Source organism: Staurois parvus, unplaced genomic scaffold, assembly GCF_062004578.1.
Source record: "Staurois parvus isolate SC_StPar_1 unplaced genomic scaffold, SC_StPar_1.0 ptg000153l, whole genome shotgun sequence".
NCBI lineage: Eukaryota > Metazoa > Chordata > Amphibia > Anura > Ranidae > Staurois > Staurois parvus.
In genome coordinates this window covers 20,634,623-20,656,215 of record NW_028317949.1, presented here as the reverse complement: position 1 = coordinate 20,656,215, position 21,593 = coordinate 20,634,623, and the positions used below count along the sequence as shown (strand labels likewise).

General features: G+C 40.1%; 1 protein-coding gene across 1 annotated transcript in view; it reads left to right on the top strand.

Moving 5' to 3' along the window:
- Positions 1–21,593, top strand: part of DROSHA (drosha ribonuclease III) — a 392,901-nt gene that overhangs the window by 187,868 nt on the left and 183,440 nt on the right. The window contains exons 14-15 of the mRNA XM_089674845.1: positions 294–418; positions 18,239–18,338. Coding sequence (XP_089530971.1) covers positions 294–418; positions 18,239–18,338 — 225 coding nt within the window. The remainder of the gene's footprint in view (positions 1–293; positions 419–18,238; positions 18,339–21,593) is intronic.

Here is a 21,593-nt window from a genome sequence, read left to right as displayed (position 1 = left end):
GGACTGCAGTCTCATTTACATGTTCATTTAACCAATACACTAATAAACATTGTTAAAGACTGTCCACAGTTTAATCATTCACTTGTTCCCAAGACTTCCATTCTTGATGTTTGCATGATTCATGTATTGTAGCTGACATTGAAGAAGTAACTGTGAAATCTCCAGAATGGCTTCCTGGAGCTCTTTTAAGCTTAGTGGAGACTGGTGTTGACAGATGTAGATCCCCTGCGGTGTTATACAAGCTGTGTTGTAATCATATACCAATTTTATCTATTTTTTCCTTTTCTTTTAAGAAACCCAGCTCTGTTCGAATTGATCAACTTGACCGTGAGCAGTTTAACCCAGAAGTGATTACATTCCCTATTATTGTGCATTTTGGTATAAGACCTGCCCAACTGAGTTATGCTGGAGATCCACAGTAAGTTCCTTTTTATACATATCTTATAATAAATGGTGTTTGTTATGGGTCAGAAGTTTCATTAAGTACTTGTGAGTGGTTCTTCACGCTTCTTATGGAATATACTGTAATACTGCTGCATATTAGTATTTTAAGTGTATGGCATGTTATTGGAAAAACATAGCAAATGAGTAGTTTAAGCTAACTCCAGACAGATATAAAAATAAATTAATGCAGCTCTGTATTCATTAATACATGCTTATATGACCTTAATCATACAGTACAGGACATTCATAGAGCCTGGATAGATTGGATACTGGCAGAGGTTTTGGACATGTCCCCAGAAATGCAAATATTTTGTAAAGTCAAACAGATCTAATTGTACAGAAAGTGCTGTGCTGTTTTAAGAAATGAACAAGAAAATATAAATAAATAAATAAATAAAAAAAAAATATATATATATATACCACATCAGCACATAGAGTCAAATTGTACCATATAGGTAGAGCTTCACTGGGCTGTAAAAAAAAATTAAAGATCTAATAAAAATAACTACATTGTACTAAATAATGGGGGGGAAAATGTTTTATCATACAATGTAACTATTTTTATTAGTTTTTTTGTGTTTGTTTTTTAATGTTTACAACCCAGTCAAACTCTACCTACATGGTAAGACTTGACTCTTTATGTGCTAATGTGGCTTTACTTTGAAGCTGGATCAGTTATCTAGTTATTACAAAAATGTGAGTATATTATGTTTCTTTGATGTTTATGCATCGGTAAAAAAAAGGGGTCAATTTGGTGGTCTCTTTTGATTTGGGTTTTGAACAATAAGTCTAGATGTATTATAGTTTTATTTATTTTGAAATGTATTTGCCTGAACTAAATATGGGGTATAGAAAGTTGTAAAAAAAAAAATAATAATAATAATAAAACTGTAGACTTTTAAAGTACAGTAATTATTATTTTAAATGATCAAACTGTAGAGAGATCCTTTTGTTTATATGATCATCGAATACGTTGTATGTTGGTCACACTTTCTTTAAGCCTCAACGCAAAGCTCTCTCCTACTGCTTGAGAAAAATGGGAATCACGTAAAAGTCTTGGCTGTTTTGTTGGGTTTGCTGGAAACAATATCTTTTTTTTAAATCACTGAAGAACATTTGATTCAAGCTATCAGCTATTCGCACTTGGAACCTCAACTTTAGTTCCAGCTCCTCCATTTCATGTGAATTTTTTTTATTGTCCATTGAGGGACACGGGAATGTAGTAGTTCTTAGACAGTCAAGTTATACACAGAAATGTAGTAATTCTGAAGTAAGACTTTCAGGTTATCCCATTACCTACAGAACTTTGGAACAATGTCAAACAAAAAAATTGTTAAGCCAGCTCTTTTATAACCCCACTTTCAACAGTCACACATCATTTTCTGTTAGTGTTCTAGGATGTCAAATGCATTTTTCCTCAGCTCTTTTATTAGAAAAAGTCTAACTATAATATGAAAGCATTTTTTGGCTTTTTTTCATTAATAAGATACTCAATACACCGTAGCCTTTTTTACTTTGGTAAAAGTCACTGCTTGAGCTAGCCTCTACACAGCAGCATTTTGGATTGGCTTATCTTCAGCAGTGGCTATACCTGAAACTCACTGGACTAAATTGTGGGGCTAGCCCAGAATGTGACCTTTAGGCACTGGAATCTGCTTTGTGACTTATCCAGGCCTTTGTGTACTTTATTTAGATACAGGGCACTGTCCAGGTCCAGATTTGCAGCACAGCCTCTGAGGACTTACGTAGTAAGGCTGAAACAGTTGGTACTGTTGGGTTCCAGTTTACCACCATCTTACGGTATTGGTTCAGGCTGAAGGAACTGAGCATTTATGTCTTCTGCTAGGTAGGGTGTTGTGTGCGCACCCTCCATTGTCTTTCTATCACCAGTCTAGTCTAATTATATACAAGGTGCTTTTAAAAGAGACAGAGAACAGTCCAGCTGCACCAAGTCTGTTAGGACCTGATTCTGAACCTGCAACCTTTGCTGTGCCTGGCAGCATCTCTTCTCGTTGAGCCACCTAAGATTATGGACAGCTGCATGCCTGATTCCTTAGACAACCTTGCCATGTTCCTTTTTTCTCTTGAACCCTTTGTTTCACCTATGAGCTTCCTATTTAGGCTATGCCTTTTCATTTCCTGTTTGCCAGATTGTGCTCGTTACCTCTGCTGCCATCCATATCTTCGCCACCACTTGTTAGATAGCTTTGGCTTGTTTATTGACTATGCTTCTACTTGATCCCTGCTTGCTATATCTGCTATTAGACTCCAGCTTGCTCACCTCCTGGTGGGGCGATCCTGAAAACCAAAAACTGGTACTACCGCAAAGCAAAACCCATCTCCACCATCAGGAGCTTTGGTGAATACCAGTTAGTGCTTAGACCCCACAACTCGGGTGAACACGCGTCATCCACCAGGGTGACCTGCTTGTATACCTATCCTGCTGTTTGGTGGGAACCTCTCTACTGCTATAGCTACTCGTCTCCAAACCTGACCCCTCACCATGACAGTGACTTCAGCCCATTTTCCTCCATTGTTTCTCAGAGCTATTTTTTACTCTCCCGAAAAGGAACCAATGCCTGTAACCTAGACCCTGGGGTTCTTGTTACTATAGGTTCATCTACATCAAAATTTTCTATAGCTGCACAGTATGAGGCTGAGACATCACATGTGTCCATAAGACTCTGACATCATCCACAGTAGATTATAATTCTGATCCTACTGGACCTCTACCTCCTAAGAGTGCCTGAAGCCCTTATTACCAGCTTTGATTCAGTGTCATAACAGTTTACTATATTTCAGTGAGTCCCATATGAATCAGATTTACTAAGTGTTGTTGCTAATCTAACTACTCTGTAGTTAGAGAATCAGCTGACTGTTCAGGGCTTAGGGTCTTTTAGAGTTCTTTTAGCTACAAAGACCTTCCCAATACATTTAGTATGTACAACATTCCTCTGTGAAATCATTGATCCCTCCTGAGAATATGAAGGAGCTTTTTCTCTTTGAAAGTGAATTTATTGATAAGTGGTGTCTGCCCATTGTAGACACTCCAGTCATCCACCTTAACAAACATACCACCACACAAGGTTGATGATGATTTTAGGATTTCACCAACAGTTTGAGTTTACCAAAGTGACTCTCTGTCCCCTGTTGGTGGTGAATCAGATTTGTGAATTCATATCGCTGTGGATAAAATCGTTCTGTCTCAAGGAGTAACCCTCATTTCTAGAAAAAATGTCTGGAGCCCTCTGCTCTGGTGGTCTCTTACAAGCATCCATATTAAACAGTACCTGTAGGATCCACATCTGTACATCCAGGTGCCTGATTCATTCTGTCTATGTGCTAAGAGTTGAGTGCACCAGATCATGGCTTTTTATCTATGGCCAGTTGTGTGCTTAGGCGTTCATGTGTTGCTGTGTACATTAACATATGTTGCAATGCATCCCTGACTTGGGCTTGCACATAGGCCAAGGAGAGCACTTATACTTTTTTTATTATGGCGGCTGGTCCTTTAACTTCTTGCCAGCTATCTAATTTATGTGATTACCACTGTTCTGCCTTGCTTTATGCTAATCTGGATGGCCTGACTCTGCCCATTTCTGTTATTCTTTTGTTTGCTATCTGCCTTGACCTCTGACTGACTGACTACTATTTACCCTCTCTCTAGCTCAGCATTATCTCTTCTAGGAGGAACAACAATCTCTGCCTTTACTGTGGGGCATCAGGTCATTTCCTTTGAAACTGCAAATAAGGCCCTCCGGGTACAGATTTTTTTTCCTCCAACCAGCCTACATTCCATCAGCTTCTTCTTTTTGAAGAAAAAAACGAAAGTGCTGAGCATTTTGGGTTTGAACACCCGCACTTGCTTTCTGGATGTCACCTTAGCTCAAGAACTCCTTTCAGCTAGCTGATGGTTCAGCTGTCAAATCCAGTCACGCAATACTTTTCTGCTTCTTACCACAATTTCCCTAGAACATCAAGAATTAGAGTTTTGAGTTTCTTTGGATTACTGTCACCAGTTCTGCTTGTTCAGCCCTTGAAGCTTTCTCTGCATGGATGTAGAGAGGAGGGAGATCATTTGACACATACCATGACAAACTGGATGTTTTTATTACGAAGGGGCAGATTCTCTCCTGCCACAATGTATCTACAATTGCACGTTTGTTCAATTGAACGCCTACCCAGTGCTCAAATTCTCTTTAGTCGGAGGGTCCCAATATCTCAGCACACAATGTGATTATATACATGTGTTATCCCTGTAATCGTAACAGAAAGGTGTCTGCATTGGTTTTAATTTTTAGGCTAGAGACATTTTCAGCAAGTGCAGAAAGTCCTTGCCATAAATGCAATTTATTTGTCATTTCTTGTGAGATATATTGGCATAAAACAATATTGTCTTCCTCCTTTAAATTCCTAATCCTGTCCCCCCCATGCAAACTAGATGAAGAAAGGAAGATACTCTTAAAGTGGTAGCAAAGTAAAAAAATCTGATTTTACTATACAGGTAAAGCAGATCATAGATTAGTCTTTTCTTTTCATTCAATCAGTGGATTGAATGAAAAAAATACACTATTCGCGTTCTCCCAGCAGAGCAAGTGTATTCTGACAGCGACGAGACTTTCCCTCCTTTGAAATACACTGATCAACACTGCCAGTTGAAGCCTGCAGTGCTGATCGAGCAGGAAAAATCTGACAGGCTGCTTGTACAGAACTTGATCGATAGATTGACTTCTGTACAATCAGCCTGCTCATACATGGATTGAAATCCGACTGGCAGATCCAGAGAGCGCTGTGTCGGTGTGCACAGGAGTGACATCATCTTGGGCAAAATACGGGAAAAGAAGGATTGAAGGTCTCGGCGGACTGACCATTTGGGAACTCGCCACTGCCCGGGGTCAGTAGGGGGCCCCATGAGATGCCCCTGGTACCTTTCATAGGCTTTTTTTGGGTGTGGTTTGAGTGTTGGCAAGGACACAGGGGCCCCATGATCCCCTATTGCCCGGGGGCCCCATGAGTTGTCAGTCCGCCCCTGGAAGATCTTCATTTGTATATTAAGTCTGACATAATGTGTTAACATGTGGTGCACACTATCAGATAATGCATTAACTTGCAGGGTGCATGTTTTTGTTTGTTTTTTTTTTTGTTACTTCCACTTTAGCATCCAATCTGGGGTGACAATCATGGTTCACTCCTTAGTTTCACCAGAAGTATAAGCATTGCCACCTTAGGACAGGAAGTGTGGCTGATAAGTCACAATATATTAAATGTTTGTTTTGCGTTTAAATGTGTTCTAAAAGGTTACTAGCAGCTGAATCATGTGCTTTAAAATATCAAAATGTGCCCTTTTCACAAAGATGTGAAAAAGCCACAGTCATGTGTAAATGAATACAAGAGATAGGGAGTATAAACAAGACAAATACAAAGGACAAAGCAAAATAATAACAGCATCTACTCTACTGCCCCTGCAAATGTGTCATGAGTCTTTGAGAATGTTTGGAGGGAGAGAGTAATGCCCTTTTTATTCTTGAAGCTCATGATCTAGAACGCAAAGAAAACAATGCAATTTATACTGATTACATACATTGAACTCCTGTTTACATATATTTGTCACTGTCTTTGTTTCAATAAAGTGTTTAATGAAGATTCATGTTCTCCTGCTAATTGTTTATTGAAAACTTTGAAAGACAAGAGCCTAATTATCCATGGCTAGTTAACAGCAAGAGCAACAGCACAGGTTAAAATGGTATAAGCCTATACACTCCATAATTCCACAAAATAAAGACAAATGGCAATGCTTCGGGGGAGTAAACCTCCTGCAGGAAGAATTTCGGACAAAAATATAAATACGTATATGATGTAGGCAATGGCAGTGATTGCTCATCTGTAGTATGTTCACAGTGTTTCTCAACACTGATAAGGTTTCGCTTAATTACTTATGGTCAACTCTGGCTTGTATTAGCCTGTCAGTTGAGGTTTTGCAGTGCCCCTACTTAGCCTAGTCTGTGTGAGCATTAAGTATGTTCATATAATCTTGTCATTTCATGCAGGTTCGGTAACCTCAAGCACATTGCAGAACGGTGCGGTTGTTTGAATAGCTGAACACCAACAATATGAGATAGATACTTTGTTTTGTTTTATTTATATCAAGTGAATTTTTTCCTTTTTTGTTTTTTTTTTTTTAGTTTATTGCACTTTTTTTTTGTAAAAGGATGAACTGAAAATGTACCTCGCTACACAGCCTTCAATCAGCAATATCTTTAGCCGTCAGTATGCTTCTGTCACACTCGAATATTCATTTCATTGGTGGCGGAAGCCTTCTATACTGTAGATCGGTAGGAACATTTGATTGCTTTGGTCCCATTTCATAGATTTCTACAGCTGTGTCCTGGCAATATTACTGTGGAGTGGCTGCGGTAGCTATTTGTTTCCATTTTTTGCATTGTGTTTGAGATGCTCAGCATAGAGCCTGTCTGCTTAAGTACAAAGAATGGTTCAGAAAGCAAAATGGCTCATCTCTAGAGTAGATGCGAATATGACAGGGTGTCATTTGCTCTGAATGAAAATAATAAAGTTACAAACTTACTGAAAGGTTTTTCTTGGATTCAACCATTTAGTACTTTTATATACTTCTGTGACAACAGCTGTTATGTGAAGTGTCCCAGCTTATCATTAAGAGACACAAGAAAAGGAGCAGCTGTAGAAAATTAATTTGGTGGCCTAGGGTTGGAAGCGGCTTGAAAGCTCTACCTTTCCCGCCTATGTACTGTAGGTCATTCCTTACAAAGAATGACAGTTATTTTCGAGACTTTTGGAAAAGCATTGTGAAGAGAAAAGTTTAATCCTTCAGATAAGAATTGTAGCAATGGTCCTAATCTCACACTCATTGCAAAGTGGCTACAGGAACACCTCCTAAGCATATAATTCTCCACCATTCTTATATCTAGGACCTCTGTTATGCAATCATTAAAATATTTTATGTCATTTAAACTGAAGTTTTTCACCTATTGTGTTTTTTTTTTTTTTTTTTTATAATCACTGATTCATCTATTTTTAAGGTTATAACACCATTGCTGGTATGTTGGCTTTTGTGTTATGCATATACTCTTTCCTTTTAAAGGGTTTTTGTACTGTCCTGGCATTTTTTATTTGGTATGTTTTATCACAGAAAATAAGGAAGATCGATATCTTTTTAATTTACTTTTTTTGTCTTGTTTCCCTTTAATGACACCTTGACAAAAAATACTAGTGCTTTCAGAAAATAAATACAATATTCTATTTGAATGCATCACTTCTGATTTGACTCGGCGGCAGGGCGGCACGGCTGGGCAAAACCATGTTTTAAAATGTGTGTTTGCAAAACAGGTAGGGGTGCACGCGAGGTGCGCCTCCGCCCTTCCTGTCCCGCCGATCACGGCCGCAGATGTCAGTCGCCGGGTCACAGCCGGTCGTTAATGGCTGTGTCCCGCCGATTAGCAGCAATCACTAAAATATATGAATAAACAGCGCTGTTTATTCATATATTTTAATGTTTGTGTATTCACAATTTTGCACAGCAGCAATTTAGAAGGGTGATTTATTTAATTTGTGTTTTGGCGCAGGATTATTTTTATTATTTTTTGTCTAAGAAAATTATTTATAGCAGCAATCACTGACAGAGAGCAGGGCTGCAGTAGCTCTGCTTTCTGTCAGTTCTCTGTCAGCTCCTGACACGCTGATCAGGAGAGAAGAGTTTATCTGTCCCGATCAGCGGTGTTCCCTGCAGTACACACCCCCGCCCCCTAGTAAAACACTCCCCTCACACAGGTAACCCTTTCAGTAAATAAAAAAGTTAACCCCTATCTCCCCAGTGCCATTAGTACAGTGTCAGTGTTTTTTTTTTGCACTGATCACTATTGGTGTCACTGGGGATGTCCGTGACCCCAAGTCAGTTCCCCCCCAGTGTCAGAATGTCCGCCGCAGTCCCGCCACAAGTCGCCGATCTCCGCCATAAGTCGCTGATCGCCGCCATTAATAGCATAAAAAAAAATTAAAAATCCCAGTATCATTTCTGCCATTTGTAAACGCTATAACTTTCACGTAAACCAATTAATTTACACATATTGGGGTTTTTTTTTAGCAAAGACATGTCACAGAATGCATTTTGGCCAATATTTATGACAAAATTAGATTTTAAATTTTTTTTTACTGGACATGTTTTATAGCAAAAAGTCCAAAATATTGTTTTTTCTTTTCTCAAAATTGTCAGCCTTTTTTTTTTTTTTATAGCGCAAAAAATAAAAAACGCACAGGCGATCACATAGCACCGAAAGAAAGCTCTATTTGTGTGAAAAAAAGGACATAAATTTCATTTATGTACCATATTGCATGACCGCACAATTGTCCGTTAAACTAGCACAGTGCTGTATAGCAAAAAAATGGCGTAAATTGCAGTATCTATACTATAGTTTGTAGACGCTATAACTTTCACACAAAGCAATCAATATACACTTATTGGGATTTTTTTTACCAAAAACATGTAGCAGAATACATTTTGGGCTAAATTTAAAACTAACTTTGAGTTTACTATATATTTTTTATAGCTGAAAGTAATAAATATCGTTATTCTTCAAAATTTTTGGTCTTTTTTTGTTTATAGCATGAAAAATAAAAAGCGCACAGGTGATCAAATACCACCAAAAGAAAGCTCTATTTGTGTGAAAAAAAAGACGTAAATTTCGTTTGGGTGCAGCATTGCATGACCACGCAATTATCAGTTGAATTAGTGCAGCGCTGAGTAGCAAAAAGAGGCCTGGTCATTAAGGGGGGTAAATCCTCAGGAGGTCAAGTGGTTAAATGATTGCATTGATAAAAAAGAACAAATGATATGGCAAGATGATATTATTGTTATGGCTAGGTGGGGATATATATATTGGGGGTTAGCTCAGGTGGGGGATCACCTTCCCTGGGAAAAAGGTAGTTCAGACTGCAGGGCTTTCTTAAAATCTGACTTGTAGCCAGTTTTATTTAACCACTTCCCGACCGACCGTTGCATATAAACGGCCGGACGGTGGCACTGCAGGGTCGGGTGGCCGGTTAATAAACGGCCTCCCCGCACCCTGCTGGAGCGCACTCCCTGGGAACGCGCAGCACCGCGATCCGGTGGCCGCTGTGTCCTCCGGACACAGTGAAACACCGATCGTCGGACGGGACCTCTGTACGAGGTCCCAATCATGTGATCACTGATTGGCCAATCAGTGATCACATGCAAAGTAGTAAGCAAGATGTCACTTGTGACATCATTGCTTACTACGTGTGAAATCTGTGAATGATCACAGAGGTCACATGGTACAAGGCTATTCACAACAGCCTTGTACCATGTGCAAGCTGTGACCAATCACAGCTCACACAGTACTTCTCAATGAGTGCAAGAATGCAGACAGAGAGAAAGACAAATGATTGCTTTTACATCCTATATGGGTGTAAAAGCAATCAGTGTAAAAAAAAAAAAAAAATCTTCATCACCCCCGCAAGTAGTACAGTGTCACCATGGTGACACTGTACTGCTAGGGTGACAGTATGTAAAAAAATAAAATAAAAAATAATATAAAAAAATTAAAAAAAAATGTTTAAAAATTATAATTTTTGGTTATAAACTAATTTGGATTTTTTTTTTTTTTACTAAAAAGATAACGGAATAAATTTTGGCCAAGATTTATGATGAAATATTATTTATTTGCAAAATTTTATTAAAAAAACACTTTTTTTCAAAATGTGTGGACTTTTTTATTTACATAGCACAAAAAATAAAAATCCCAGCGGTGAATAAATACCACCAAAATAAAGCTTTATCTGTCTCAAAAAAATGGTAAAAAATTCATTTGGGTACAGTGTTGCATGACCGCGCAATTGTCATTCAAATTGTGATAGCGCTGAAAGCTGAAAATTGCCCTGGTCAGGAAGGGGGTAAAAGTGTCCGGTCTGGAAGTGGTTAAAAGGTTGCATGCATCATAAACAAAACATAACAGAAAATAAACTCTGCCATCCAAACACTAAACAGGAGTTTCCTATCTCACAAGTGAATGGCTTCTCCCTGTTATCAACAAAAACAATACGGCATGAAAAGCTTTTCCTTTCTTGTACAACGCAAACTCTTTCATCCACAGCTCTCTCAGGTATTGCTCTCTGAGTCCCAGGCCAAGAGCAACCGATCCGGAACCAATTCTGCCAAAGTGGCCTGGAAAAGTCTGACTAGATTCCACCTTAGTTTCCCAAATATGAACGTATGCGAGGTGACACATAGGGGTTTATTTACTAAAGCTGGAGAGTCCAAAATCAGACTCCCTTCTGCATAGAAACCAATCAGCTTCCAGGTTTCATTGCCAAAGCTTCATTGAACAAGCTGAGGTTAGAAGCTGATTGGTTTCTATGCAGAAGGGAGTCTGATTTTGGACTCTCCAGCTTTAGTAAATAAACCCCATAGCGTCCATCAATCACTGCTCAAAGCTGACATCTATGTTTATTTTACAGGTTGATATGAAAGGATGATTACATTTGTAGTCATTTTTGTTGGTCCAGTTAACCTTAATACACTCTTTTGCTGTCAAAGGCATGTAGCACACATTAGCACATAATCTCTGTGTAGTCTGGGGAAATTGATTTAAAAGGCAAACCACCAATCAGAAGACTATCTTTGCTAAATAACTGATAAACTGTTAAGTTTCACTTTTTGTATGAAGTTACTAATCTGAAATCCTTGTCCGGCATAAATGAACACACATACTCCCATAACAGCACAATGACATGTTACCCTGCCTCTGTACTGGAATGGGGCTATTCATTGGTTTTTCTTTTGTTTTTTTCTTCTGAGCCCTCATACTGTTCATAAACTATCAATAAGTTTAAAGGTAATTAGCAAGCACAATAATAGAGGTGTTTTACCTGTGCATTAAAATAAGGCTGTTTATGTTAATTGTTTTTACTTAGAATAATAGACTAGCAAAAGTGTGCTCGTTTTTTTGAATAGGTTAAGGCTGGCCATACATTATACAATTTTCTTGAGAAATTTGCTTTAGATTTACCAAAAACCATATAATATCAGGTCAAACCCGAACAACACTTTCAATTGTATCCAATTGGGTAGGCCCTTGCACTACATAGTTGAAGGTTAATCTAAAGGAAATTGGGCAGAAATTGGACAGAAAATTGTAAAAAAAAAAAAAAATGTATAATGTATGGCCATCCTTAATATGGAAGTGTGTTGGTGCATTGGTCGTGGGTGTGTCAATGTAGTGATGGCAAAAGGCATTGAAGCTTAAATGTTCAGAGCATATTTAGCTGAATTAGTATATCTGTTAACTTCACTACAATTCTGTGAATAATTTAGTAGTTTGACATCAGGGTAAAAAAAAACGGAAACATGCACAGCTGCATGTTTCTAGTCCTCTGCTACAATAACTTTCTCAAAGCGTGGTACATTGTGTGAAAGGACATCCATTGTGAAAATACTTATCTTTATACAGAATTGGCTAATAACAATTTTACTCTGTTAACAGCCTCTAGAGTGAATCAGAGTGATACTAGAGGCCACTGCTCTGTTTGTATGGTAGGTGCATATATTTTACAACAATGGGAACCTCTCAGGGCAGAAATCAAAAGCTGCCATTGACTGACTTGGGTTTTAGCTTGGCTTATTGGGTTACTCAGGATTGCTGGAAAAGTACGAGAAGGCAGTCAAGGGTGCTTGTTGCAAAGCTGCACTGTTTCTTTCATTACTTCTAAGTATCAAAGTTCCAGGAAGTTATCATTGATAAAAAAACACAGTAGAGTGTGAAACAGCGTCAAGAATTGAGTGTTGTCTTCTCCTTTGGGTACTTAAAAACATACCACCAGCATGCCTTTGGATAATGCATTTCTTTTGGTAAATTGGAGCTGCAGCCGGAACCTTTGTTTACATTTTGGGTGGTGTAAAGCAAGGTTTTATCCCCTATAGAATCTTTGATTCTGAAGACCTATTAGAAAGATTCCTAATCTGCAGACACTCTAAGACGCCCCGGCCATGTCTGATGAGCCAAGCCCTTCTCCGTTCTATTCAAAGTAAAAAAAATGCTTTGGGCTGAATCCTGCCTTAATTTTGGCACATTCTTGTTAAATCCCAACTCTAACCCTAACCTTTTTAGTAATTAGGCTTGAATGAAGATGACTGCACCCTGTAAAAAAATGAGCAATGGAATATCCCATATTTCTGAATGAGGAAAGAAAAAACAGAGGGCGCACAGGCCTAGTGCATTACCATAAAAAATGTTTAATAAAAAATAAAGTAGGTGTTGTACTCACAAACGACAATATAGTCAAGGCACATCATAAAGAACAGCTGGGTCAACACCGCGCTGAGTAACAGTCCGTAATAGGGAGTATAGACATCTAAAAGGCTGACGCGTTTCGAGGACTTGCCTCTTCCTCAGAGCCTCTGAGTTGGGATCCTCGAAACGCGTCAGACTTTTGGATGTCTATACTCCCTATTACGGACTGTTACTCAGCGCGGTGTTGACCCAGCTGTTCTTTATGATGTGCCTTGACTATATTGTCGTTTGTGAGTACAACACATACTTTATTTTTTATTAAACATTTTTTATGGTAATGCACTAGGCCTGTGCGCCCTCTGTTTTGTCTTTCCTCATTCAGTATATTTGGATTTCCCCGGTCCATTTGAGGGCAGCAAGGTGTGCATGTTCCAGGACATTCCTTATGTGGTTGTAGCCTGCATTGAGTCCATCCCCAAGCGCAGGAGAATTTGTGTTTGCTGATCCCATATTTCTATCTTGGCAAGAAACCTTGAAAGCAATTCTGTACTTAGTAGTAAGGGCTGGTTCACCCCAGATACTTCCAGTTGTTGTTTTTTTTTTTGTTTATTTTAAACACATCCTTAATGCACGCTCAGTAAATATGTTTGCGAATCACTCTAGTTCACATCAGTGCTTTCAGCTCCAGCAACATGCTAATTTTTCCCGTAGGACGTGTATAAACGCAAATGGGGAAAAATGCACATTGAATGCATTGCAAACACATTACAAATGCTTTATAAGCTTTTTGAAACCACATGTAAATGCAGATGCAGGAGCACCATAATTTTGGTGTGAGCGAGCACTAAGTGATAAAGGTATCAGTGCAGTTTTGTGGCACTTACTACAAAATGCTTGATCTTACCTTTCAGTGCTTCGGCAACACCCCAGTTTGCTGATTCAGCATGCAGAAGAACCTATGCATACACTGATAACACTGGACAACACATTTTTTCAAAACTTTTGCTTTTGAAAAACTTTTGGTGATTATGATATACCCCTTCAAACTGAACAGAATTATCATTTCAGAATAACTCCAAAGACATGCTGGTAGGTTAATTGGATCCTGTCTAAATTGTCCCTAATATGTGTATGTATGAATGTGAGTTAGGGACCTTAGATTGTACACCCCTTGAGGGTTAGGGACTGATGGGAATGTACAATATATATGTAAAGCGCTGCGTGAATTGACGGTGCTATATAAGTACCTGAAATAAATAAATAACTGTATCATATTATTTCATAATGACTGTATTATGTAAGTCTTGAGAAATAAAAAAAAATAACTTTTAACTCATATAATGTATTTAATTGCATAATGTTTCTGACCCGCTGTATGAGTTTATTAGGGCTAAAAATGCTCTGCTACAGATTTTCATTTGTACGTGGTGTCCAGTACATCTCACTGCAGTGTCCAACAATACTCAGCCAGCACTGATGGATTCCATTTGCTCTGATACTGTTTTTCCTTTGCGGCAATGTCCTGGTGAACTTTTTCATCATCTTCAACACTGAATGCACCTACATTTTTGGAAAATAAGTTAGTGTGAATGCAGAAAATGAATCTTTGTTGACATATTGCACTTCATGGTCTTGCATGTTATAAGAAGTTTGCCAACAAGCTGAATGTAGTATGTTGCTCTGTAGTTGCTAAGAAAATTCTCGGCTACATTGTTGAATGCTTTCCAGGTGATTTACTTCTGGCACCACTAACTGATCTTCAAACCACGTCTCATTGATGTGTCTGTGGACCAACAAAAATGCCTTCCTAATCTTGGCATCAGTTATTTTTGGAGACCTCAGCCAAATCCTTCACCTTTTTTTTTATCATCTTCACAACACTGTATGCATCAGTCCCTGTTTTATGGGAAGCAGAGGCAAAAATATCTTTTGTCCGGGCAACAAGTGAAACCAAATTATTTTGGAGTGACCATTTATTTTTAATACAATGCAACTCTTTCATGACTAACTCACATATGCTACTCCGCCCGTCTGCAATTGACATATGCCTGCTGTTGCCCTTGGTAACTACTGATCCCACTCCTCTCTCAAATGCTAAGCTACTCTGCTTGTCTGCAATTAACATCTGCCTACTGTTGCCCTCGATAAGCACTGAATTCACTCATCTTTAAAATACTAAGCTATCTTACATGACTGACATCTGCCTTGTTAGACTTGTGGTAACTGCTGTTTGTACTTGCCTTTATTGAGTTAACTTGCTCAAATACCTAGCCTTATCTTTTCTCCATCCTGCTTGCAATTTGTTTCGGGTAGAAAATGTTCACCATGTGTCTTTTTAATAGCTCCTAATTGAGTATATGTGTAACCTCCCCCAGTCCATCCAAGTATAAATTCAGTACAATTGTTGAGACGGTTATTAAGGGGTACTGGCTGGCCATTCCTTGCACAAAGTGTCATTCTGGCACTGAATGCATGGCACTTTGAACACAGCACCTTAACTAAGGCGCTTCAACAAAGGCAAGTACAAACAGTAGTGCTCTACTCCAAGTAGTCTGTAAGTGCTCCTTCCTCTCTTATCTGTTTCCCTCAGCCTTCCTTTTTTTTTTTCTCTTCACTCGCCAATAATTTCCTACCAACTTTCCTTTTTTCTATAATGGCCTCTCTCCTCAATTCTCATTTCTTTATTCCTCCTCCCAACCCCACAACCTGTACATATCACTCTCACTTCTGCCCTCTCAATATTACTATACTTGTCATTTCCTGCTCTTTCTGAGACCACATAAGGTCACTGCTTCCAAATCACTGTAGCATTTGCCCTCGTATAAATCCCGCTCCCACCTCACCTCCCTCACCATTCTACTACTAATAACGTCCGGAGATATCGTCCCAAACTCTGGCCCTCCACCATCAAATTCCCATCCTCAGAACCAGAAGTCTTCCTTCTCTGGTGAAAGTCACAACCCTCACTCTCTTATCTCCATTCCCCTGCTTTTATGAGCCAGCCTCCCCCTCTTCTTATGTGCGCTCTGGAACGCCCGCTCAGTCTCCAATAAACTTTCCTCTGTCAATGACCTCTCCCACTCCTTCAACCTACTTGCTATTAATAAAACCTGGCTCTAGGAATCTGACTGGATTCCTGGAGCCAGGCGATTGCCAGTCATTCCAAGAACAGGATCGACACAATTTGTGATGAAATCTTCAGCGTCAAGATTTCTCCTCCAGCCAACATGCCAGGTTCAACACCACACTCAATACTCTTCTCCTTCAGCCCTGTTACCACCATGGACGATACAAAACTCCTTTCCAAGGCTCACCTCACCACCTTTCCCCTGACAATTATTGCGGCCTCCTTCCTGTCCTAAATGCTCTAGCCTACATCTTTAACCTTTCCCTCCCGGCTCAAAAATGCACTGCTTACCCCATACTTAAAAAAAACCTCCCTGGACCCCAACTTAAGATACCTTAAGACCCATATCCCTGCTTCAATTTGCCTCCAACCTTCTCAAACTCCTAGTACACAACTGTATGACTTCCTACCTCACCTACAACAACCAACTCGATCCCCTACAGTCTGGCTTCAGCCCGCAACATTCCACTGAAACTGCCCTTCTAAAACTCACTAATGACCTACTAACTGCTAAAACCAACAGCCATTACTTCATACTCATACTCTTAGACCTCTCTGCTGCCTTTGACACAGTCGACCGCCTGCTCCTCCTCAGTAAACTCCACTCCCTTGGTCCGCTTTGCTCCTTCCTTGTTTTCCTCTTACCCATCTCGGCGCACTTTCAACATCCCATACAACACCAACTCCTTCGCTTCTCTTTTTTTCTTTCTGTTGGGGTACTCCAAGGCTCAGAACATGGGGCCCCTCCTTTTCTCTCCCTCTCCCTCCCTTCCAGGACCAATTGATAACCTCCCATGGCTTCCAGTACCACCTCTATGCTGACAATACCCAGATTTATCTGTCTACTCCCCAGCTAACCCCTCCATCTCCTCACATATCACAAATCTACTGTCACACCACTTTCTCAATCTTTCTGAAATAGAGCTTGTAATATTTCCTCCTCCCAGAACCCTCACTCATGACTTTAGCATCAAGATCAACAGCACAGCCATTGGTCCCTCCCCACATGTCAGGGTGCTATGTGTAATCCTAGACTCTGACCTCTCCTTCAGGCTCCACATTCAATAACTGGCTAAATCCTGCTGCCTCAACATCCACAACATTTATAAAAGTTGCCCCTTCCTGACTAACGACACCACAAAACAACTTATCCATGTCTTGGTTATATCCTGCCTTGATTACTGCAACTCCCTCCTCACTGGAATACCTTTACACAGGCTATCCCCCCTTCTGTCTATTATAAATGCTGCTGCTAGACTTATACACCTTACCAAACAATCATCGACTTCTGCCCCTCTCTGCCAATCTCTTCACTGGCTGCCACAAGCCAACAAATAAAATTAAAGATACTAACCACAAAATACAAAGCCATCCACAACATTGCCCCTAGCTACATCACCAACCTCATCTGCTGATTATCGTCCAAATCACCTGTTCCTCCCAAGACATCTTGCTCTTTAGCTCCCTTGTCACCTCCTCCCACGCTCGCCCTCCAGGACTGCTCCAGAACCTCTCCCATCCTCTGGAACTCCCTACCGTAGTATGTCCGGTTAGCCCCCACCCTGTCCGCCTTTAGGTGATCTTTAAAAACTCACTCATTCAAAGAAGCTTAACTCACCTCCACCTAAGAATTGTACTTGAGTCACCTCCATCAGATCATCCCCCGCAGCTATCACCTTTTGTACCATCTCCCCCTTCCTTTAGATTGTAAGCTCCACGATCCGGGCCCTCCTATTCCTTCTGTATTGTAATTGTACTGCACCCCTTGTATTGTAAAGTGCTGCGCAAACTGTTAGCACTATATAAATTCTGTATTATAGTGATAATAATAATTATATGTAACAACAGTACTTGGTATATCTGAGCTGAATTCCAAGTAGCTGAGCCAATACGTTTGGTTCTCCACATACTGTGTGTTCCAGTTGTGCTTGGTGTACTAGATGTGCTTCAACTACAGTTCCATGTTTTTGTACGCTTTTCATGTGTGCAGCATAGCTAACAGGTATTGCAAAAACAGAATATTTCTATAACCGTACGTGATAGGTTAAATTACAGATTTGTGATTAGCAGCCAAAAATCTATAAAACACACCAAAGTGTTTGAGTAGCAAAATGTAGTAGTTACTTGCAGTTGGTTAGCAATTGGCTGTTAAGGCACCAAGCATTGTTCTGTGGGAGAAATAGAATGCATGTGTGCCTTACCCGGAAATGTTTTCAGTATTTGTATATAGGTTCTGGCTTGGTTTATTGGGATACTGCGGATTGCTGGCAAAGTAAGAACAGACATCTGATGGGGCTTGCTGCAAAGGTGCACTGTTATGTTCATTGCTGAAAAGAATCAGATTTATTAACAGTTCCCCTCTTTGACATTTTTTTTTTTTTTTGTTCAGGTACCAGAAACTTTGGAAAAGTTATGTGAAGTTGCGCCATCTACTGGCCAACAGTCCCAAAGTCAAACAGGCCGATAAGCAGAAATTGGTCCAGAGGGAGGTAAGCTTTATTTTTACACACAGAGAACAATTAATGAGGCACAGTTTAGTTTTCTCTCAGCATGATATGCTGTACTGTCACTTAACACCCCAAGGAATTCTTTGCAACTTACTTGACATAGAATTCATATGGAAGAAAAAAAATATTTAAAAGAGAACTGTTTTGCCATTCAGATTGCATTTTTTTCAGTATTTTTGTCTCCGCACATACATAGTTTCTCTCCAACAGTGTGTATGTGTGTGTATCAGGGATGGACTGACCATTTGGAAACTCAGGCACTGCCCGAGGGCCCGGGGTCAGTAGGGGGCCCCATGAGATGCCCATGGTACCTTTTTCATAGGCTTTTTCCAGTTTGGGCAAGGACACAGGGGCCCCATGATCCCTTATTGCCCGGGGGCCCCATGAGCTGTCAGTCCACCCCTGGTGTGTGTGTGTGTGTGTGTGTATATATATATATATATATATCTATAGCCCAAATCACTCTGCAGCTTCCTTGATAAATCCACCCTGCCCCATTATGTTTTCTGCTTAACCAGGCATGCACTTAAAATTATGGCAATGGCTATAAACCAAAGTATAAAATCTTATCAATACTTGGTTGAATTAACAATGTTTTGATGCACATCCTTGTACATGACAGGTGTTCTTAGAACAAAGAAAAGGTGGGGGATGCAGAGGAGTTGACTATAATTCTATTATTTTAACTGTACAGTTGAGGACACAAGGCTTGTATTCATAGACCATTGGTTATATGCTGGTACATTCCGGTTATTAGACACTGGCAAAAGCTGTACTGGGAACACCCCCAGCATCCCTCCAAATAACTGCTCCCCCTCAGTGGGACTCCAGTTTTTTGCAAGTGTCATTAAGTAAAGAACCTGTTTCTAAACCATTCTTTTTTTATTTCACTATTTTGACTAACACTTATTTCAAGATTGGACCTCTTGCCTCAGGGCTCCCTAGCATTTGCCAGATCAGTTACCCTGGATTTATATAGGGAACCGTACCTGGAGCTTGCAGCAGTGGGAGACCAGCCTGTAATGTTTACTTCAGGCACTGGGTCCCATGTTCAATGCTTGCCTTGGTACAAAGTTCAACTAGTGTAGTTAGCCACAGGGCGCTTTATAGATTCAGGGACATGATTCCTCTTATGGGGTATCTCCACCATGATGGGTGACGTTTGGTTCCGTTCCAGAATCTGCAGCATGGATAAGGTAAGACAGGGTTTCCCTGTATTTATGACCGAGTCCTGTTTTTGCATATGTGCTGTTATTTACTTTAGCGTGGTATCCCCCACTTTAATAGCCTCTACTACATTGTCAGTAGTTAACATTTTCTTTTAGAATGTTTACCTTATTAAATTTGGCAGGTTTTTCCAACTCAGTGTTGTTGCTTGCAACATGAAGTAGTTGCAATGTGCCTTCAAGCTGACACAATTCTATGTGTCATTTCCACTTCGAATGCAGGAAGCATGCCACCTGATCACCTGCCACCCTTATCCACTTTTTTCCAGAACCTTTGGCATCAAACTCTCTTGCCAAGACCTTTTTACTAGGAGTTGCTCATGTCAGTCACCCAATTTGACCTCTCATATCTCCCTGAGATCTAAATTTGGTACATTTAGTTTTTCAAAGATCTCCCTTTTATTTGATTTGGGATATCCCATTGAGGCATCTCACCAGTAAGGTGGCCTTGTTGGTGGATGTTACCTCTGTCAGACGTGTTTCCAAGTTGGTAGCTCTTTCTGTAAGTAACCTTTTCTTGTTTTACATATTTTCAAGGTGGTCCCAGGCCCTCCTTCCTCTCCAAGGTGTAGTCTTTTCTATTTGCCTAAATGGAGATATTGTCCCCCCTTAACTATGTCCTGCTGTGAAGCAAGCCAAGGAGATTTCACTTCACGGCCTGGATGAGGTCACAGTTAGGGTCTACCTAGCTGCAACATCTTCTTTCAGATAAACTGATTCCTTCTTTGTCCTTTTTTGAGGGTCTAAAAAAGGTAGGTGGTTTAGACAGCTCATATTCCTACCAGGGCCTACTCCACCAGATCTATCACTTTTTCCTGGGCTTTTCAACATCAAGCATCTGTTTGACTAAGCTGCCACCTTGGTCTTCTGTTCATACCTTCTCAAAAAAATTTTTAGAGCAGATCTCCAGGCCACTGTTGATGCACGCTTCAGCTGTAAGGAGTTTCATGCTGTCATCTGAGTGTTTCAGGTTTTTTTGGCCCCTTGTTTTCTGTGGTCTCATTTGCTGCTGCTTGCTATATCATAGTTCACCCCTTGCTGGGGATGTTCCATGGTCTAGGAATACAAATCTTGTGTCTTTTATTGTACGATTAAGATAATGGGAATTTTATATTTTGAAGTACAGTACAGGATACAGATATCTCCCTTGTGTCCATGGTTTCTTCTTATTTCTTGTTATAAAACTGGAGTCCTACATAGTGGAAGGGGTTATATTAGGGTGCACGGGTGGCATTCCCAGCGAAGCTTTTGCCAGTGTCCTATCACCTGAAGGTAGCAACAAATAAGCCATGATCTACCAGTCCAAGTCCTGTACTGTACTCCAAAAAATTGACCACACTCAATTAACAGGTTGTAGGAGAAAAATGGAGATGGAAGAAAAGTAGAGAAAAGGAGAATAAGAGGAGGCAGGATAATCAATAAGGGTGAATGAGGGAAGGTGGGGGTGAGGGGGGAGACATGACTTAGATCCCCAGTTACCACACAAACTCTTTATAAGGTGGCCGAGCTCTATATCCACTTGAAGACTGCAATATGTATATAAACGCTGTGGTTTACCGGGGTTATGGCTGAAGAAATCAGCCACTTGCCGATGTTTCTTGGGCTTTCTGTTAAAATCGGCAGGCCTGAGAAAGGATCTGATGGTCCAGCCGGATAACGAGGGAGGTGAGGAAAAACTGTAAGGTCTTTGATCGCCTCTATCGTGATTGAGGACCAGAGCAACGTCATGATGTCACATCCATTCGCCAGCAGAATTAAACTTTTTTTTCTCTTTTTTGAAGTGTTACTAAACCCACAACAGTAAAATAAGTCTGTATATGCAGTAAAGCATCCTTGTTATGCTCACTGTGCAACCTAAGGGGTTAATGCTCCATATTGTGTAAAAAGAATGTTTGATCCTGTCTTCTCTGCTCCTCCCCTTCTTCCAGTGTCTCCTAAATATCTCCTGATAAAATAGAGGCTCAGGGGCAAGCTTCACATGCTCAGTTTGGTGTGTATACTGCTAGAGAGT